A 19228-nucleotide genomic window follows, 5' to 3' on the forward strand; every position below is an offset into this window, starting at 1 on the left:
TTTATTCATTTAATTGCCAGTCAGAACTCTGTCCATTGGACTTTTAAGTATATATGAATGTTTCCAGAAGTTGTTGTTGTTGTTGTGGGGTTTAACGCCATTTTTCAGCACGATAGGCTATACATGGCGGCCAGTATTAATGGTGGAGGAAGAACCCGGAAAACCCCGGAAAGAACCACCGACCCACGAGAAGCTACTGGCAAGCTTTCTTACATGCCCACATTGGCTGAATCTTTGACTCGAACTGCTGCAGACAGAGGTGAGATGGCAGTGATCTGTAACGAAGAGCGCTTTAGACCACTCGGCCACTCGTGGCCCCGTTTCCAGAAGTACAGTGTTTCTTAAGTTAGTGTGATTGATTAGCAAGAAATGAAGTATTTAGACTTGAATGAAATATAGCAGATTTGTTTTGGAAATTATACATTTTTGTACACATTTTCAACAGAATTAATAATTTGTATACAGTGAGATTGGTTGGTAAGCACTCGTACTCCAAATAATTGCACTACTTGGTTGCTAATTTTATTATACATTTATATGTATGTACCAGTGATATTTGTCTTCCAAACAAAAAAAAATGTGATCGCAATTTTACGTATTTCTGATTTAATATGTGTCAGTTTAAATTGGTAACTGCATTATTGCAGCCCATAATTTTGAACTGCTACTGCCACCAATACTACCCTCCACCCACCCACCAGCATTTTGTGTAGCAAAGCATACACATATAGTATTTTCTTCAGTCAGTTGTATGGATGTTGCCTGTTACATTTCTAAATACAATGGCACTTTGTGAACCCAGACCATTTTCACTGTACATAACATTGTTATGTAAGCATCATTATTTATTTTGGTCTGCTGTTTTTCAGTCTGCATTATTTTGTGAATGCAAATAAACTTTTCATTTTAAACATGTGCAAAGTTTTAATCGAAAAGGTTTTTGTATAAAAAATTACAGTGCAAAATATGGATAATTTCAATGGCTTGATGGTGTTTGAAAAATTAGAGTGGATGAAAAATTTGAGTGTGTATAAAAAATTTGAGTGTATGAGAATTAAAGTCAGTACTCAATCTTTTTCTTGTTTCAGAGGCATGCTGAGGTCCCTTTGGGTGGGAGTCTTGATAGCAATCCCCTCAGGTGCAGGAGTGGCTATCTCTGTCCTAGGTGGCAATGCTGGATCTCTTGTTGGTGTAGCCATTTCTGCATCCCTTCTACCTCCAGCTGTAAATGCAGTAAGTACCATACATGCTGTTAGTAGGTAAGTGGGTATGGAGACAGGTAGTCATCCTTAAGCAGTCAACTATTCTCATTGTAGTTCAATTTTCAAATTCAGGTGAGACTAAGTTTGTAGGGCTGAAAAATATAAAGAACTGCCTAACTCCCATTATTTGTTTCTGACAGTAATGCAACTTTGTGCATGGAAGTGCTTGGCATCATAGTAGTGTGTAAATATTGATCTTTTAAGAGCATTTGAATTACTTGTTCTAATGTTATGACCATGCCATAGCTTTCATCCCAGAAAGAGCGCATAACAAAAGTTATTGCACTTGCATGGCACAATATGAGGGACATATTTGCTTGCTGAGGCATTTTGCATGCTTCTGGTTTCACTAAGTACACCTCATCAACCAGCAATGTCAGCTAAGACATGGTCATTATCATATTTATCCAGTGATAAGACCTTGCCTGTTTCATGGCATTCCATACTTGTCTAAATATTAGACCTAAATTCAAATGTTACATGGTAAATACAAATTAATAATTTATCTAGTTTGTTGTATAAATGGTGGTGTTTTATCTATTTCGTTTGTGGTATTAACAAAGGCAACATCAGTGTCACAGAATGCCGAGTTAAATGAAAACAGTTTCATCTGTTGGCTTCTTTAATATTTAAATTTCTCATTGTGAAAGCATGTTGGTGTAATACAAAATTACAAAATATGATTACTTTTCACTTGTTAGCTAGCTTTTTTGACAACTTTTTTCCTGTCAGTAGATGTTTGAATTGGACTCTACAGTCTAGTTCAAAATCACTTAATATTTCACCAAATATTTGTCTTGTCACATACATCTAGATATTAGAGTGACTTGGGTTTTTTGAGAGAGAGTTTATTCAGCATAATTGCTTATTTCAGTATGAGAGATTATTCAACAGTATTGCTTTTTTCAGTATGAGATATTATTCAACAGAATTGCTTGTTTCAGTATGAGAGATTATTCATCAGAATTGCTTATTTCAGTATGAGAGAGAATTAAACATAATGGCTCATTTCAGTATGAGATATTTTTCAACAGAATTGCTTGTTTCAGTATGAGAGATTATTCAACAGAATTGCTTATTTCAGTATGGGAGAGAATTGAACATAATGGCTTGTTTCAGTATGAGATATTATTCAACAGTATTGCTTGTTTCAGTATGAGAGATTATTCAACAAAATTGCTTGTTTCAGTATGAGATATTATTCAACAGAATTACTTGTTTCAGTATGAGAGATTATTCAACAGAATTGCTTATTTCAGTATGGAAGAGAATTAAACATAATGGCTTGTTTCAGTATGAGATATTATTCAACAGTTGCTTGTTTCAGTATGAGAGATTATTCAACAGAATTGCTTGTTTCAGTATGAGATATTATTCAACAGAATTACTTGTTTCAGTATGAGAGATTATTCAACAGTATTGCTTATTTCAGTATGAGATATTATTCAACAAAATTGCTTGTTTCAGTATGAGAGATTATTCAACAGAATTGCTTATTTCAGTATGAGAGAGAATTAAACATAATGGCTTGTTTCAGTTTGAGAGATTATTCAACAGAATTGTTTGTTTCAGTATGAGAGATTATTCAACAGAATTGCTTGTTTCAGTATGAGAGATTGTTCAACAGAATTGCTTATTTCAGTATGAGAGAGAATTAAACATAATGGCTTGTTTAGTATGAAATATTATTCAACAGAATTGCTTATTTCAGTATGATATTATTCAACAGAATTGCTTATTTCAGTATGAGAGAGAATTGAACATAATGGCTTGTTTCAGTATGAGAGAATTCATCAGAATTGCTTTTTTCAGTATGAAAGATTATTCAACAGAATTGCATGTTTCAGTATGAGAAATTATTCAGCAGAATTGCTTGTTTCATTATAAAAGATTATTCACCAGAATTGCTTGTTTCAGTATGAAAGATTCAACAGAATTGCTTGTTTCAGTATGAGATATTAGTCAACAGAATTGCTTGTTTTAGTATGAGAGATTATTCAACAGAATTGCTCGTTTCAGTATTAGAGAGAATTCAGCAGAAGTGCTTGTTTCTGTATGAGAGATTATTCAACAGAATTACTTGTTTTCAGTATGAGAGATGATTCAACATAATTGTGTAAAGGAGTAATCATTGAGTCCTCTTTCACAGAAGGCCATTTAGACATGCTGCAGTTGCGAAACAGATTGATATCAAACACCATATTAATGGTGTGTGATTTACTGTATTTATTCCATGATAAGCCCATGCTTGATGATAAGCATGTCCCAGATTTACTATATTTATCCATTCGCAAGCCCACATTTAATAACAAGTAAATCCTTAATTGAATTATTCATCCATTCATAAACTTTCTTTAATTCATAATTTTATCCAATGAGACAATGTTTGACAGTAAATCTCTCCCAATTTTACCAGATTAATTCAACAAGTCATTCCTTTTTTAATTTTTTTTAAAATCAATATTTATTAAAGATATCTTTGCTAGATAACAGCCCCACCCCCATTCCTTTTGACATACTTGTTTATCACCCACCCCTCCCCTGGTCTAATCATGGAAGGAATACTTCAAGTACAGTCCAACCTGTTTTGAAGTGGCCATCAGTATGAAGTGAGAAAGTATCCTCCTAAGATAGGTGGTTACTTAAAAGAGGTAAATTTTAACAATCAGTTGGATGAAGATATCTGATTAAGACAGGTGGTTGGTTAATGGAGATGATCTTGCAGGCATGTTTGTAATGTGTTGTTCATTGGTATGTGATTTCAGGGCATGCTATGGGCATTTAATTGAGATGCTCTTTAAAGACAGTTTGACTCTAATGTATTATGCATTTGGATTTCAGGGCATGCTATGGGCATTTAATTGAGATGCTCTTTAAAGACAGTTTGACTCTAATGTATTATGCATTTGGATTTCAAGGCATGCTATGGGCATTTAATTGAGATGCCCTTTAAAGACGGTTTGACTCTATTATGCATTTGGATTTCAGGGCATACTATGGGCATTTAATTGAGATGCTCTTTAAAGATGGTTTGACTGTAATTTATTATGCTTTTGGATTTCAGGGCATTCTATGGGCATTTAATGGAGATGCTATTTAAAGATGGTTTGACTGTAATTTATTATGCATTTGGATTTCAGGTCATGCTATGGGCATTTAATTGAGATGCTCTTTAAAGACAGTTTGACTGTAATTTATTATGCTTTTGGATTTCAGGGCATTCTATGGGCATTTAATGGAGATGCTCTTTAAAGATGGTTTGACTGTAATGTATTATGCATTTGGATTTCAGGGCATGCTATGGGCATTTAATTGAGATGCTCTTTAAAGATGGTTTGACTGTAATGTATTATGCATTTGGATTTCAGGGCATGCTATGGGCATTAAATGGAGATGCTCTTTAAAGATGGTTTGACTGTAATGTATTATGCATTTGGATTTCAGGGTATGCTATGGGCATTTAATTGAGATGCTCTTTAAAGACGGTTTGACTGTAATGTATTATGCATTTGGATTTCAGGGCATGCTATGGGCATTTAATTGAGATGCTCTTTAAAGACAGTTTGACTGTAATGTATTATGCATTTGGATTTCAGGGCATGCTATGGGCATTTAATTGAGATGCTCTTTAAAGACGGTTTGACTGTAATGTATTGTGCATTTGGATTTCAGTTCATGCTATGGGCATTTAATTGAGATGCTCTTTAAAGACGGTTTGACTGTAATGTATTATGCATTTGGATTTCAGTTCATGCTATGGGCATTTAATTGAGATGCTCTTTAAAGACGGTTTGACTGTAATGTATTGTGCATTTGGATTTCAGTTCATGCTATGGGCATTTAATTGAGATGCTCTTTAAAGACGGTTTGACTGTAATGTATTATGCATTTGGATTTCAGGGTATGTTATGGGCATTTAATTGAGATGCTCTTTAAAGACGGTTTGACTGTAATGTATTATGCATTTGGATTTCAGTTCATGCTATGGGCATTTAATTGAGATGCTCTTTAAAGACAGTTTGACTGTAATGTATTATGCATTTGGATTTCAGGGTATGCTATGGGCATTTAATTGAGATGCTCTTTAAAGACGGTTTGACTGTAATGTATTATGCATTTGGATTTCAGGGCATGCTATGGGCATTTAGTATACTGGCTGCTGCAGTACCATTTCCTGTCAACAACACAATGAAGGTGAGTTCCTCATACATTCAGTCATAACCTCAGTATATTGCAAAATAGGAAGTATTTACGTGGATACAATGGCATGTTTTATGGGAATACAATTTGACAGAGTCATAATTATTATATTAACACTCAGTCAACATTACTTGCGGTGGATTTAATTTTGTGGATATTTCTTACCTTAATTCTCTAGAACTGTTTCTGTTAGAGTATATATTTGTTTAATTTTGTTTATTTGAAATTGATATTTTACATACCTAAAACATTCTCTGGTAATTTTGAGATGAGTATATTATTCTATATTTAGCAATAAATTGATACTTTGTGAATTGTGTTCATATTTCAGAGCTCTGTGTCAGACATGGCATCTGTGAAGTGCCTTCCATTCTCAGATAATGCATATGATCCTATATACTCCTGTAACATGTCACATGAAGCAGCAATTCTTGGCCTTGTCAGTCTTTTTCTTACAATCCTGAATATCATCTGCATCCTCATTATGGGAGTGGTTGTTTTAAAGGTAAGAGCATCAGTCATCATTATCATCATCATCATCATCATCATCATTATGAACATCTTATAAATAGTATAAAAGTGTGAAGCAGCAATAATTAATTTTTAATTGTGAGTAGAGATTCATTTTAGGGATGAGTAAAAGACCTGTAAAAATATCCAGATGTCCTTAAGCAGCACAGTATACTGTGATGCTTTATCATGTCGTACCATTATGCAGTATACACATTATGGGAAGGTACTGTTATACTGTAGCACATTAAAGTAGGTCCTTTATACTGTAGCATATTATAGTAGGTCCTTTATGCTGTAGCACAGTATAGTTGGTCTTTTATACTGTAGCACACTATAGTAGGTCTTTTATACTGTAGCACATTATAGTAGGTCCTTATACTGTAGCACATTAAAGTAGGTCCTTTATACTGTAGCACATTATAGTTAGTATTTTATACTGTAGCACATTAAAGTAGGTCCTTTATACTGTAGCATATTATAGTAGGTCCTTTATGCTGTAGCACAGTATAGTTGGTCTTTTATACTGTAGCACATTATAGTAGGTCCTTTATACTGTAGCACATTGAAGTGGGTCCTTTATGCTATAGCACATTAAAGTAGGTCCTTTATACTGTAGCACATTATAGTTGGTCTTTTATACTGCAGCACATTCAAGTAGGTCCTTTATACTGTAGCACATTAAAGTAGGTCTTTTATACTGTAGCACATTATAGTAGGTCTTTTATACTGTAGCACATTAAAGTAGGTCCTTTATACTGTAACACATTATAGTAGGTCTTTTATACTGTAGCACATTATAGTAGGTCCTTTCTGTTGAAGCACATTATTGTAGGTCTTTGATACTAATGTACATTATGGGTAGGTTCTTTATAATGTAGCACATTATGGGTAGGTACTTTGTACTGTAGCACATTATGGGTAGGTGCTTGGTGCTTTGTACTGTAGAACATTATAGCAGGTTCTTGATACTGTAGCACATTATGGGTAGGTCCTTTATAATGTAGCACATTATGGGTAGGTACTTTGTACTGTATCACATTATGGGTGGTTCCTTTATACTTCGTCACATTATAAATAGGTACTTTATACAGTAACATAGAATATAGGCCGGTCTTCTATGAATTATACTGTGGCATAGATTATAGGTAGGTGTTCTGCAGAATTATTCTGTAGCATACTTTGGTGAAAGCTCAACTGTGTAATAATATTATTCCTATTTGATAATGTTTTTACTTTTGAATCACACACACAGACAATATATAGAAAAGTAACCTGATGCTTTAGTCCTCATGCTAAGGACTTCATCAGCAGACTGGTTTAATTTCTACTGACTGTTGACATTGCTCAATGGAATTGTTAGCAATGTTAACAGATTGTCTCAGATGTGTGGCAGGTTGTAATGGCCCCCATTCCTGTTCAGCATCAGTTTGTAAGCACAGATGTAGATCTATTCCTTAAACCCCTGATCAAACCAGGCTTGTTCTTGCTCTAGGATTTACTGAGTTCCAAGCTAGAAGACCCAGTTTAAACTTCCCTGAAGTATCACGGCACATCCACAATGTTTGTCCTGGCCATACTATAACTTAGAACTCTGTAAAAATCCTGGTTTGAGCAAGGGGACAGGGACCATTACAACCTGCCACATATCTGCAACAATCTGTTAACATCACTCAATATTCCATTGAGCGATATTAACAATCAGTAGAGATTAAATCAGTCTGCAGATTTAATCCTTGGTATGAGGATGAAAGCTTCAGGTTAGCTTTCTCTATATTGTTTGTGTATATGATTGAAAAGTTAAAAACATTGTTAAATATGTATACCATGACATAGATTATAGGTAGGTACTTTTGGGGGCTCTCTGTGGATATTATGAACTTCTGAGAGAATGACAGGTGTAAGGCGAAGTTGTTTGCGTTTGCATCACACACAGTGTAGAGAATGTTGGCTTTCCTCTTTGTTACTTTCATTTATTGTGGCTGAATTTTCTTTGGATATTATACTTGTGAAAATTGTACATGATCTAAGCACACAGCTAACCAAATGTGCTCAAAACACCAGCCTTAATCAGTCTAAACTACACTATCTTTAGGAATTATTGAAATAGGGAAATGAAATTCTACCAGATTAGACAGTACTTGTTTCTGAAAGTGCAAAGAATGAATTATCAAATATATTAAATGTAAAACAAAGTTTTTGGCTATTTTTAACAATTTACATCAGAAGTCCAGGAAGTAAAAATGAGTAAGTGGAGTTGGCATTTTTTTATAGGTGCACATCTGAAGTAAGGCCAAACTGTATACTCTATAACCCAATTACAACCATCACTTAAACACCAACATAAAGGGAATTAAAAGTTATGTTAACAATACACAAGTTATATAAGGTCTTTTTTAAATAGCCAGTATAACCAGTGAGGAAAAAGGGGGAAACTCTTTCTTCAAAAATCTAACCCTATGCAAAATATAAATCGGTAGAGTGGCACCTTACAAAGTAGCACTGATTATAGCAAGATGTTGTACAGACTTATATTTTTACTAATACTTTCCTCAAATAATCTATGGTAATAGGGTTCTTTTTTCTGGTTAGTTTTAGCATCAGTGTACAAAACAACAAACTGTGTGTTACATCATGGAAACCATATGTTGTATAACAATGATTTTTATCACAATATTTCAGATAAAAGAGGTTGCGCCTCATACCGCTGATACTGAAACCACAAATGCCTTTTGGAAAGAAGATATAATGGTATGATTACTCTATTTTCAGCAGGCAACAATGACCTATACATTTTATGTCAGGCATATGATATTAAAAAAGCAAGGCAAAATGGTTATTTTCCATTTGCACTGGGGGTAGGGATCAAGAACTTTGAAAAATTGTGATTCATAGTTTTATTTGCAAATATTTCTTGAGCCTTTTATAGATTCTGTTCAAAATGTCAAATTATAATAGCAAATACAAATTCTTTATGTGGCATGCTCACCATTTGACCATTTAATTCATGGTTAAAAAAATACAAGTTGTGTTTTAAGGTTAAATTGTTCATTTGCCAATAAATTGGTAAACCCTCAATGGTTAATTCTTTTCATATTTATGATGTCTCATTGTGCAGCAAAGACAGTTCATTCTAGCACACATTCAGTAGCTTTTCCAGAAGTTACAGTAAACATTTGCAGCTTTCAAGAATAGCTGTAATTTAAATATGGGCTCATGATGTTTTTGTTTTCATCAGGTTGATATATTTTTAGGTCAAGGTTCTTTTTTAATTACTTTGACACACACATGCATGCACACACACACACACACACACACACACACACACAAATTTCATAAGCATCTGTAAGAAATAATGTGAAATCAGTTTGATTTTTTTTACCACTAGAAGTGGTATATTTAATGAGGTCTGTTCCAGTAACATACTTTCTGACCAGGAAGGCAATTTTATTATGGAGTTGTCAAACATAGATTACATTTCTTTCATTTTTTATCATTTTCATATGAACTCAGGGTTTGCACAGATTGAAATGTGCTTGAATTTTCAACTTTAATATCAGTGAGGAATAATAGTTAAAAAGCTTTGAAGATAAGGAAAAATCATTAAAAATGCTTGAAATTTAAGAAAAAAAGACAAAACAATGAAAAAAAGAAACCTTAGTAGAGAAATTGCCAAAAATATCCAATCAACTATATGTTCTTTGCTTCTTTGACTTGGTCAATAACTAAAGAAAGAGAGATTACTCAGTATTTCTGTGTAGCAGCATGATGGGAATGGCAGTATGACAGCTTTCTCTTTTTTACCTTGCATCCCCTGACCATGTTTTGAAGAAAAACATGATGGAATGGAAAGGTGACAGATTCCTACATGAAAATGCCATCAGGGAAGTGTTTTTAATCATGAATGGATGACAGCTTAAGTTGGTTAAGGAGTCCAAAGTTAGACATAAAGCTTTGTGCAACACAATTATAAATATTGGGACTATGGTTGAGAGTTCCTTTCAAGCACACTATAAAGGTGAAACACCCAAAAATGTAAGCATCAATTCCAGCAGTGAGTTTGGAGTATTTTGGGGGGAAAGACATGCTAGGGACACTAACATTATATCTAAGCTAGTCACATTCAGTTACATTAATTCTGGGATTGATGTTACCACTTGGAACTGAAGTGAAATTAAGTATAGAGGAAAAACTTGTAAATAAACATTTTGCTAGTTTGCTTTTTGTTTAGTGTACCTGTGTTTAATGTTATTGGGATAGGAATATGCAGTTACATGAGCCACAAATCAGTCTGAAGGTTATTCCAAATGTACATATCTATGATGAATTTAGATATAAGATTCATTGATAATCAAAATAAAGTGTTGAAAAGTCCTGAATTTTGTCATATTTTACCTGTATGAATCCTGTGAACTAGTTGAATAATCTTATTTACCCTGGCATTTATTTTACAAAATTTCCCTTCCCTAGTTATCATGTATATTAAAATGGAACAGCCCTGCTTGTAATTTTGACCTGTAAAATGTAAATTATTGTTTCTGTTTTCCCAGTTTTGAACAATAGATATGATGCCTTAAAAACAGAAATAACATTGCTTTCAAAACCCATTGGAGGATTTGTTTTCTAAAATATAATTTATCTACACCTAAATCCTAAGTTTTGTGTTAATGAACAGTGAATAAATTTGTATGTTGGTTTTATAGGTACACATATTGTATGGTACCTGCATGCCTGATGTGTAATTTAAAATTAAACAAGAATGCAGAATAAAATTAGGAGTTATGTTTTTTGTGTGGTTTTTTTAACAGGTTGCCAGGGAATATTATGCTACCAGAAAGGGAGCTACCTCCTCAAATCTGGGCCAACAGTTTTTGAATGAATGGAAGGTAAATTCATCTCACCTCCCTCCCTTCCTTTGACATTGTTTGTACATTATATCTTTGTAATAGTATGTATGTCTGCTTGTGTCTGTCACTATCCTCTCTCCTCTGTCACTGATAAGATTTTTATCAAACTTAGTAAATATGCCTCATTAATATATCAAATGAGTTTTCTTATGAGCAATAATTAGTAATGGTTCAATCTCCATTTGCATGTGATGTAATCAATTTTCTTATACACCCACCATAAGGCAGAGCATATTATATGTCCATCAAATCTTAATCTCTCATACCATTTTTATTTCCACACAATAACTCAGGTTGTCCACCATCTACTGTTCCCAAACTTTGTGGATAGCTTGTACTTGTGCAATAAAGAACCCTGTTTAGTTAAGTGTCAAAAGGTAGATGGTCAAGGTCACTAATAGTAGTAAAAGAATAACTGAATATGTCTCTATAGTTTCCAAACCTTGTGGGTGGTTGCGCTTAGTCCAATCAGTTTTTGTGTCAAAAGGTCAAAGTTAAAGGTTACTGGGACTGAAAGAATACAAATGGTTTCAGAATAATAACTTGAGTTCTCAATGAGCTTCAGTTGCCAAACTTTGTGGAGGACTAGTACTTAGGGTAGGGAAGAAGCCTGTCAGTATTATGATCAAAAAGTCACTTGTCAAGGTTACTGTTCTACATCACCTAACTTGACCAGACTTTGTGGAGGACTAGTACTTAGGGTAGGGAAAAAGCCTGTCAGTATTGTGATCAAAAAGTCACTTGTCAAGGTTACTGTTCTACATCACCTAACTTGACCAGACTTTGTAGTTGACTTGCACTTGGGTAGGAAAGAGGCCTATTCATTTTTGGGTCCAAATTTCAATTGTCAAGGTCAGTGCAACTGAAAGAAGCTCTTTGCATCTTAGCTTTAAGGTATAGAAGATGCCTGTTGATTTAGCAGAAAAAAGTCAAAGTTTAAGGTCATTATGACTCAAGGAGAAATGCATTTTGCATAATTTTTGTTCTAGATTAAGCTCCTAGATCAAATTTTGTGGATTGGTTACACTTAGAGTAATAAAGAAACCGATAGATTCTAAAGATCAGAGGTAAGCTCTACAAGAAAATGTTTCTGCGTATCGAGTTTTTTGTGTTAGTACCAACAAAGATAACGGGGCATAAAGATATTTGGCTTTTCAAATTTTCTTTTTACTTTCCTGTCATCTATAGCTAAAGAAAGTAAGGGAAGTAATTCTTAACATATACTATTAAGAATTGCATATTTGGAATATAAATGGTTGTTCACTTACAAAATATGCATCCTGGATTTAAAAAAAACTAGTTTATAGAGTACTAGATGGATAGATTTAAGGAGAACAATATAAAAAATTAGCCAAATCAGGGTTAGCACAATTCTATAAAGTGCTTGATGTTTGATGGTTACCTTACAAAGTGCTTAAATTTGGGGTCAGCTAAAAAAGTACTAGAAAAGTGATTGAATGCACTCAGTAGTATTTGAAAAGTACTTGAATTTAAACACAAACTATTGTATATTTTATTGAAAAACAGTAGTAATCTAGTGAAAAAATATCTAGAAAGAAAATAAAATCCATTTAGAAAAATATTAGAAAAATTTTCCTGAAATTTTAATTAAGTGCTGGGTCACTTATGTATTTATTAACACTTCTAGTTGGATTACTTAAATACTGATTTTTGGGTTTTTAGGCATCATGTAATGTAAATGAATCAAGGTTAATAAGTGTGTCAGGTGCTATAGAAATCATGATTTCAAACATAAATCACATTAAGCACAGTACATGCTACATTGGTAAGGCCAAGCTATAAACAAAGTACTATTTGTTGTGTTTTATAAGAATCCTTTAGATCAGTAGTAGCTGCAGCCATCTTATTGATGGTAGGAACATTACTATTGATTTCTGTACCACTCATGGTAATCGAAAATGGAAGTCTTAATATGGGATATTTCTTGTTCTGTTGCACCTAAATCACTCAGAACAGGTAAAAAAATTGCTTGTAGGATACAGCATTACTTTTGAATGAGTTAAAATTGAAGAAATACTGTAGGACAAGCTCCAGGTACAAGAATCACTTGGATCTGGCATCTTTGCTGAAAATGTAAATGCAGATGACCGTACCTCTCATGTTTGTGTCAAGACTGTAAAATTGGAATTGTATAAGCTAAAGTAACCTCAGATAGATCATTGAGTAGAAGAAAGTGTTGAACTCTGACAGTAGATATGAAAGGCATGCAGAAAAGAAATATCATCAATAGGAATGATTTTAGAATATATGTTGCTTAAAACATGACAAAGGCAAGAAGGAGTAATAAAAATGTTTCTGAGTTTATGGTTAAAAACAAAATATTTCATTTATTTTGTGGACTGTAAATATGATAATCAACATTCTGTCCAAGTTCACACATGGGAAATTATAGTGCTTGAAAGTTAATCTTCTGTCCTTGAAAAATGCCTGAATTTCTGGATGCAGTTCAGTAAGAAATATGAAAATAGAGCTACTTAGGGATTACAATGAATAATAATGTATCCATCAGCCATTATATATCATACAAATTCAAATTACCACAACTTGAACAGTCATTTTTCATGAAATTTTCAGTATGCACTCAAATGTTAACATTAATTCACGAGGGAAGTATGAACATAAAATACCTTGATTTTATAAAATGTGCTATGCTAATGAGTAGGGCATTGTTATCTGAGCTTTGGCAATGGGTCAATTGCAGGCTGGCATAAACTATGTCCAGTACTATAATTAATGACCAGAATTTCTTTTTACAATTATTGATAGTTTGTTTGCAAGTAGTATTTCTTGTAAAAACTGTGACTATATATATATATAAAACTATTTCTATAGAATTATTTCTCAAATCTTGGCCACATCTGAAATTTTTAAATTCATGGAAGCAATTGCAATTCTTTTGGTGAAATAGTACAGTAAAACCTGTTATGAGGGACCACCCCTTCTGCCAACAAAAGGCGGTCTCTCAAGGCAGGTGGTCTCTCATAGCACATTTGTACAAAGGACCAGTTTTCAAGGTCCAGTTTCAGAATAATTTCAAGAAAAATCACCACAATCACTACATATATTCTATTTTTTATTAATAGTTATTGCTAAAATATTGTATGCATTCATCTAAAAACAAAATCATATAGAAATAAAGATATACTTTTATCATTAAACATGAAATCACATTTACATTTGAAGATCAGATATTTTAACATGAAATCGTTTCTGAATTATTTGGTTTCTTTATAACACCCTAGATTTGTTTTACCAACGTTCAAACCACTTTTTTGCGAGTGGTCTGCTTTTTTCACTTCTTTCAGTCACAATAATTATTTGCTCCAGCCTTAAAAATTGTCTCATTTAGTTGGAAGTTCGTCCATTGTTATTAAGGTGTTAAAACTATTAGTGCTCAATCGTATTATCAAACGTAAAGACGATTTTGACTGGGCAGTGGGAAAATATGAAAAATTTATACATGTGCATTGCATGTCTAACAGTTAATGAAATAAAAAGAAACAATTATCTCATCCAGAAACAGAACCATTTACTCACAGACAAAAGTCAATGGCTTTATTCAAAGATAATATACAGGGATTAACTCTATAAGCAAAGTGTGTAACCTGGTCACACCAACTTGAATAGACGACAGCTTTGTGATTGGGATGTAATCACTTAACATCGGTGGGGGGGGGGGGGGAGGGGGGAATACAGCAAACATCATAAGTCTTGAACACTATCAATCAAATCCCGCAAATGATTCTTCCTTGCTGGTTTAATAGACAATGACCTTATTCACCCCTGGCAATACGGATTAACTCTAAAGACAAACAATATATGTGACCACTACATCACCTTTGGTATGATAACGGCAATTCGTGACAAGTACATTAGCCTGGTTTACGGACTGTATCATCTATCACCGGTAGCAACAATCCTTTTTTTAAATATTCCTTTTATGTATGTTTTTTATCAGAACAATCATTACTAATCAAGCGGTCATTGTAACAATTGATTTCATATAGGTCAGTGGTGTCTGTCTGTTCTTGCAATACAGACGTTGATAGGGATGCCAGGTCCTACAGTAAGGCCGGGAAGCAGGCTAAGTGCGGGAATAATTAGTCTGGTTCCCTGCTTTTTATTATCCCTGCATTGCTCACCCCTATACGAATAGCGGAGAACAACGCAGGGAGCATACGAAGCAGGAACCAGACTAGGAAACACGCTACATATACTTTAATCTGGTTTAAACTATCAAACACTATAGGCATAGCTAAAAAAATTCAGACATTGGTAGCCAGCATATTTTTTAAATTTTAAAAAAAATTAGAACTGTATTAGCGGTCGTTTTTACGGGGATTAAATAAAGTCTATGGAGTTTATTCTCGTTTTTGCAATGCAGTTGTCCATGGCAGTGTTGAAATGCATATTTTGCCAAGACATTACGGTGGCTGGTCACGTTCAGCAGGTGGTCGCTCATAACAGAGCGTTTATATAATAAAGTCAATCCATGCATTACGATTGTGGTCGGAAATGTCAGAGGGTCCCTCTTAGCAGAGGTCGCTCATAGCAGTTTTTACTGTACCTGACAATTGCCACATGAAAGTGATATATTTTATCAGTTACGGGCTAAGATGTCAGTCACATATTGGTGTACAACATTTTCAGTGGGCTAAGATGTCAGTCACAGACTGACTTACAGCATTTTCAGCGGGCTAAGATGTCAGTCACAGATTGGTGTATAGCATTTTCAGTGAGCTAAGATGTCACAGATTGGTGTACAGCATTTTCATTGGGCTAAGATGTCAGTCACAGATTGGTGTATAGCATTTTCAGTGGGCTAAGATGTCAATCACAGATTGGTGTATAGCATTTTCAGTGGGCTGAGATGTCAATCACAGATTGGTGTACAGCATTTTCAGTGGGCTAAGATGTCAGTCACAGATTAGTGTACAGATTAGTGTACAGATTTTCAGTGGGCTAAGATGTCACAGATTGGTGTACAGCATTTTCAGTGAGCTAAGATGTCAATCACAGATTGGTGTACAGCATTTTCAGTGGGCTAAGATGTCAGGCACAGATTGGTATACAGCATTTTGGGTGGGCCAACATGTCAGTCACAGATTTGTGTACAGCATTTTCAGTGGGCTAAGATGTCAGTCACAGATTGGTGCAGAATACATGTGTATTTTATGTGCGCACTAATAAGACTTACATTACAATACATGCATCATGGATTACAGACACTTATACACAGGGCAGTGGATTAAGTTTACACTATGAATAATTTATGTCCACTACATCTGGTGGATATCCTCCGACCCTAGTGGACATCCACTTAATCTAATGGAACTCTGTCATGAATTTTGCAGCCATAGTGGGGTTTTATGGCACCCTTGCTGACTTAGTACATGTGCTCAACAAACCAATACACTAAACAAATAGACAGGAGAAATCACTGTACTATAATCCCAAACACAGCAAGTCTCAATTTCATACATGTATTATGTAGACAGAATACCTTGTTTTAAAGTGCTTGATTATCTCCCACCCTTGCCTGAATGCACAGGATACATCAGACAAATTGCCTTGTTACAACATACATTCCTGTTGATCAACAGTGTGTATACCTGCAACATATCCACACGCAGAAATTACATTCTGCTTTGCATCAGGCCATACCTTCAGTGTTCTTTCTCAACAGATTATATTTCATAAAAGTGCTTAGTTGTACTGGTTATTGATTTATGATAGATTCCCTCTAATGTGCAATTTGTTTACAAGACTCACTTAATCAAAGTATAAAAAGCAGTAATACAAACACAGCTGGAAGACAGGTTACAAATGAATACTGTACTATTTATGCCATACAAGTATCATAAAGTACATGGGACATTATGACATCTATGTCATAATTTTTTCCAATGTTTATTCAGCAAGAATATTGTGCATCATATATCAAAATGATTAACATGTATATATGACCTATGCTATAAAATGTTTTTCTCCAGCTTTATACTTAAACTTAGAAAATAATATTGTTATCAGAGATGGATAAATATTTTAATACACAGAATTGTGTGTGCTGTTGACTGTTGCACTCTGTCAATGGCTACTTATGTTATAAACAAAGTGATTTCAAAACAAAGCAATTTCATTGCAAAAGCTTACTTTTTCATCACTTTTTTGTGAATTTATTACCAGGCACTGGCCAAGGAATGACATTCTTGCTTTGAAGTAATTCACTACACCTTTTAATGCAGATTCCTGCCTTGAGTCAGCAATGGTCCTAGCATCTTGTGCTTAGTGTTGTGCTTTGATGTTTAAAAATGTACATTAGTTGTTGAATGAAAATATTGTTGTCACAAAAAAAAAAACCACATTAAAATTATGTGGATAGTTTGCAACAACAAAATAATTTTTGGACTCAGAAACACATCATTGTTAAGTTCTCTTATTATGTAAAACTGGTTTCTTGCAGTGTATTAAGATTTATTTTTTCCAATTAGAGAGCAACCATTTGATAAAAAGAGTTGTAATGGCTTTGGTTCCCATCTAAAAAAAATTATTTTTTTCTTCTAAAAATCAGATCAGGTGTATTTTTTGGAGCTATTTTCCATACTCTCTCTCTCTGCATACCATACTAAGCAATGTATTAAATGTCTTGCACTGTACATGAGGACAGTTTCAAGCAACTTTAATGTTTAAAAAAGCAACATTTACTGTTGAATGAAAATATTGTTTGATGTCACAAATCAAACACTAAAACTAAGAAGATAACAGTTTGAAAAAAGGAATTGTTTAATATTGACTGAGAAATGCAATGAGGTTAAGTTTTGATATTTTGCATAAAACTGGTTTCTAGTAGTATATAGAGCAAACTATAGAGAAATGTTATTTTCAACTTTATGCCATGTAAGAAATCTTTTGCAAGCAGCACATAGCTTTGATACATTTCACTAAAGCTCCAGTTTTCTACAGGCTTTCTATAACAATTCATTGGAGGAAGAGAGAGAACTTTTTGATTGATGTAACTTGTAGCTTTATTTGCTACCTTGGAAAATGACAATGACCATTTGAGAGTATGCATTTTTGAAATGTGCTGTAGTTTTCTTCATTTTGTAATTTACATCATGACAAAATTAGGAGATAAAATTTTGATATCACTCTTTATTTAGAATAAGTAAACAAGTAAATTGCTGCATAACAATGGTTTTTGTATTTAAAAAATGTTGTAATTAATTTGGTTATTGACCTGTTTTTATTGCGCTTTTCTAATTTTCTTATTATTTTAAGTTTGATTATTTAGTTCAGCTTGGTCATAAAGAACATAAACAAACTAAAAGCTTCAGAAATTTAATAGATTAAAAGTCGAATATCCTAGCAATGAAAAGTTTGACAATATATGGAATGACCCTAGAATTAATTCAAAAAGTTCACAATAAACTGGAAACAACTGGGATTTACAACATTTAAAACCAAAATCTGATCCACCTCCAGTTCGGTATATATAATTAAGTTATATCAGGGAATACTGTTTAAAGCCACATATTAATAGCAATCAGTTCAGTTAGAGATAGATTTTATAACTTGGCAACCTTGTGGTTTGGCAATTTCAGGCATTGTATAAATAAGGCATTATTGATAAATAAGATATGTTCAGCTTGTGCATGAAAGAGTATGTTACCTCCCCTTGGCAAACCAACATGACAAAGAATAAATTTCGCTTATACGAAGTGAAAACTAAAATGATGTGCAAAGAATTGACACTGTAATACAGTTGGATCTAGCAGATACTCCTTTTCACAACTAAGTTTGCATATTAGTAGAATTTCCATTCACAAGATGATGATATGTTGGATGTCTAGAGAAATTTAATGTTAGTAAAATATGAAGAAAAAAACATGAGCACTTTGTAATTGGCCTCACCCTTTTTATCCATGCATTGTACATGTATATTTTCAGGATTTAATGTTTGATTATTATTACTTTTAATTCTGGACATAATTTTAGCTATTTCACACTGTTGGCCAGATTGCTAAACCCTGTGTAAATATGCATTTTATACAGGTTCTTGGTGACAGAGTGTTCTTATCAGGACAACTACTTAAAAATTATTATTGACTAAACATGTTTTTAGTATCTAAACATATTTAACAAGATTTGCTCGACTTTCAAGAGCAGTTTTGCTGTATTTGTCATGTGGACTGACATAATACAATGTATCAGAAAAGTTGATTCAAGCTTAAAATTCTACATGCCAAGTTATTTCCTACCAAAATATTTAAGTGATTATGCTTTTCATCATCACTGTCGCTGATCCATTTGGTAATTTTAAACTCATCA

General features: G+C 33.6%; 1 protein-coding gene across 1 annotated transcript in view; it reads left to right on the top strand.

Moving 5' to 3' along the window:
* Window positions 1-19228, top strand: part of LOC149807319 (uncharacterized) — a 115244-nt gene that overhangs the window by 73420 nt on the left and 22596 nt on the right. The window contains exons 12-16 of the mRNA XM_089965262.1: window positions 1089-1233; window positions 5391-5456; window positions 5794-5967; window positions 8655-8723; window positions 10781-10858. Coding sequence (XP_089821388.1) covers window positions 1089-1233; window positions 5391-5456; window positions 5794-5967; window positions 8655-8723; window positions 10781-10858 — 532 coding nt within the window. The remainder of the gene's footprint in view (window positions 1-1088; window positions 1234-5390; window positions 5457-5793; window positions 5968-8654; window positions 8724-10780; window positions 10859-19228) is intronic.

This window comes from Sinohyriopsis cumingii, chromosome 1 (genome assembly GCF_028554795.1).
Source record: "Sinohyriopsis cumingii isolate HCF-2022 chromosome 1, ASM2855479v2, whole genome shotgun sequence".
Classification (NCBI taxonomy): Eukaryota; Metazoa; Mollusca; class Bivalvia; order Unionida; family Unionidae; genus Sinohyriopsis; species Sinohyriopsis cumingii.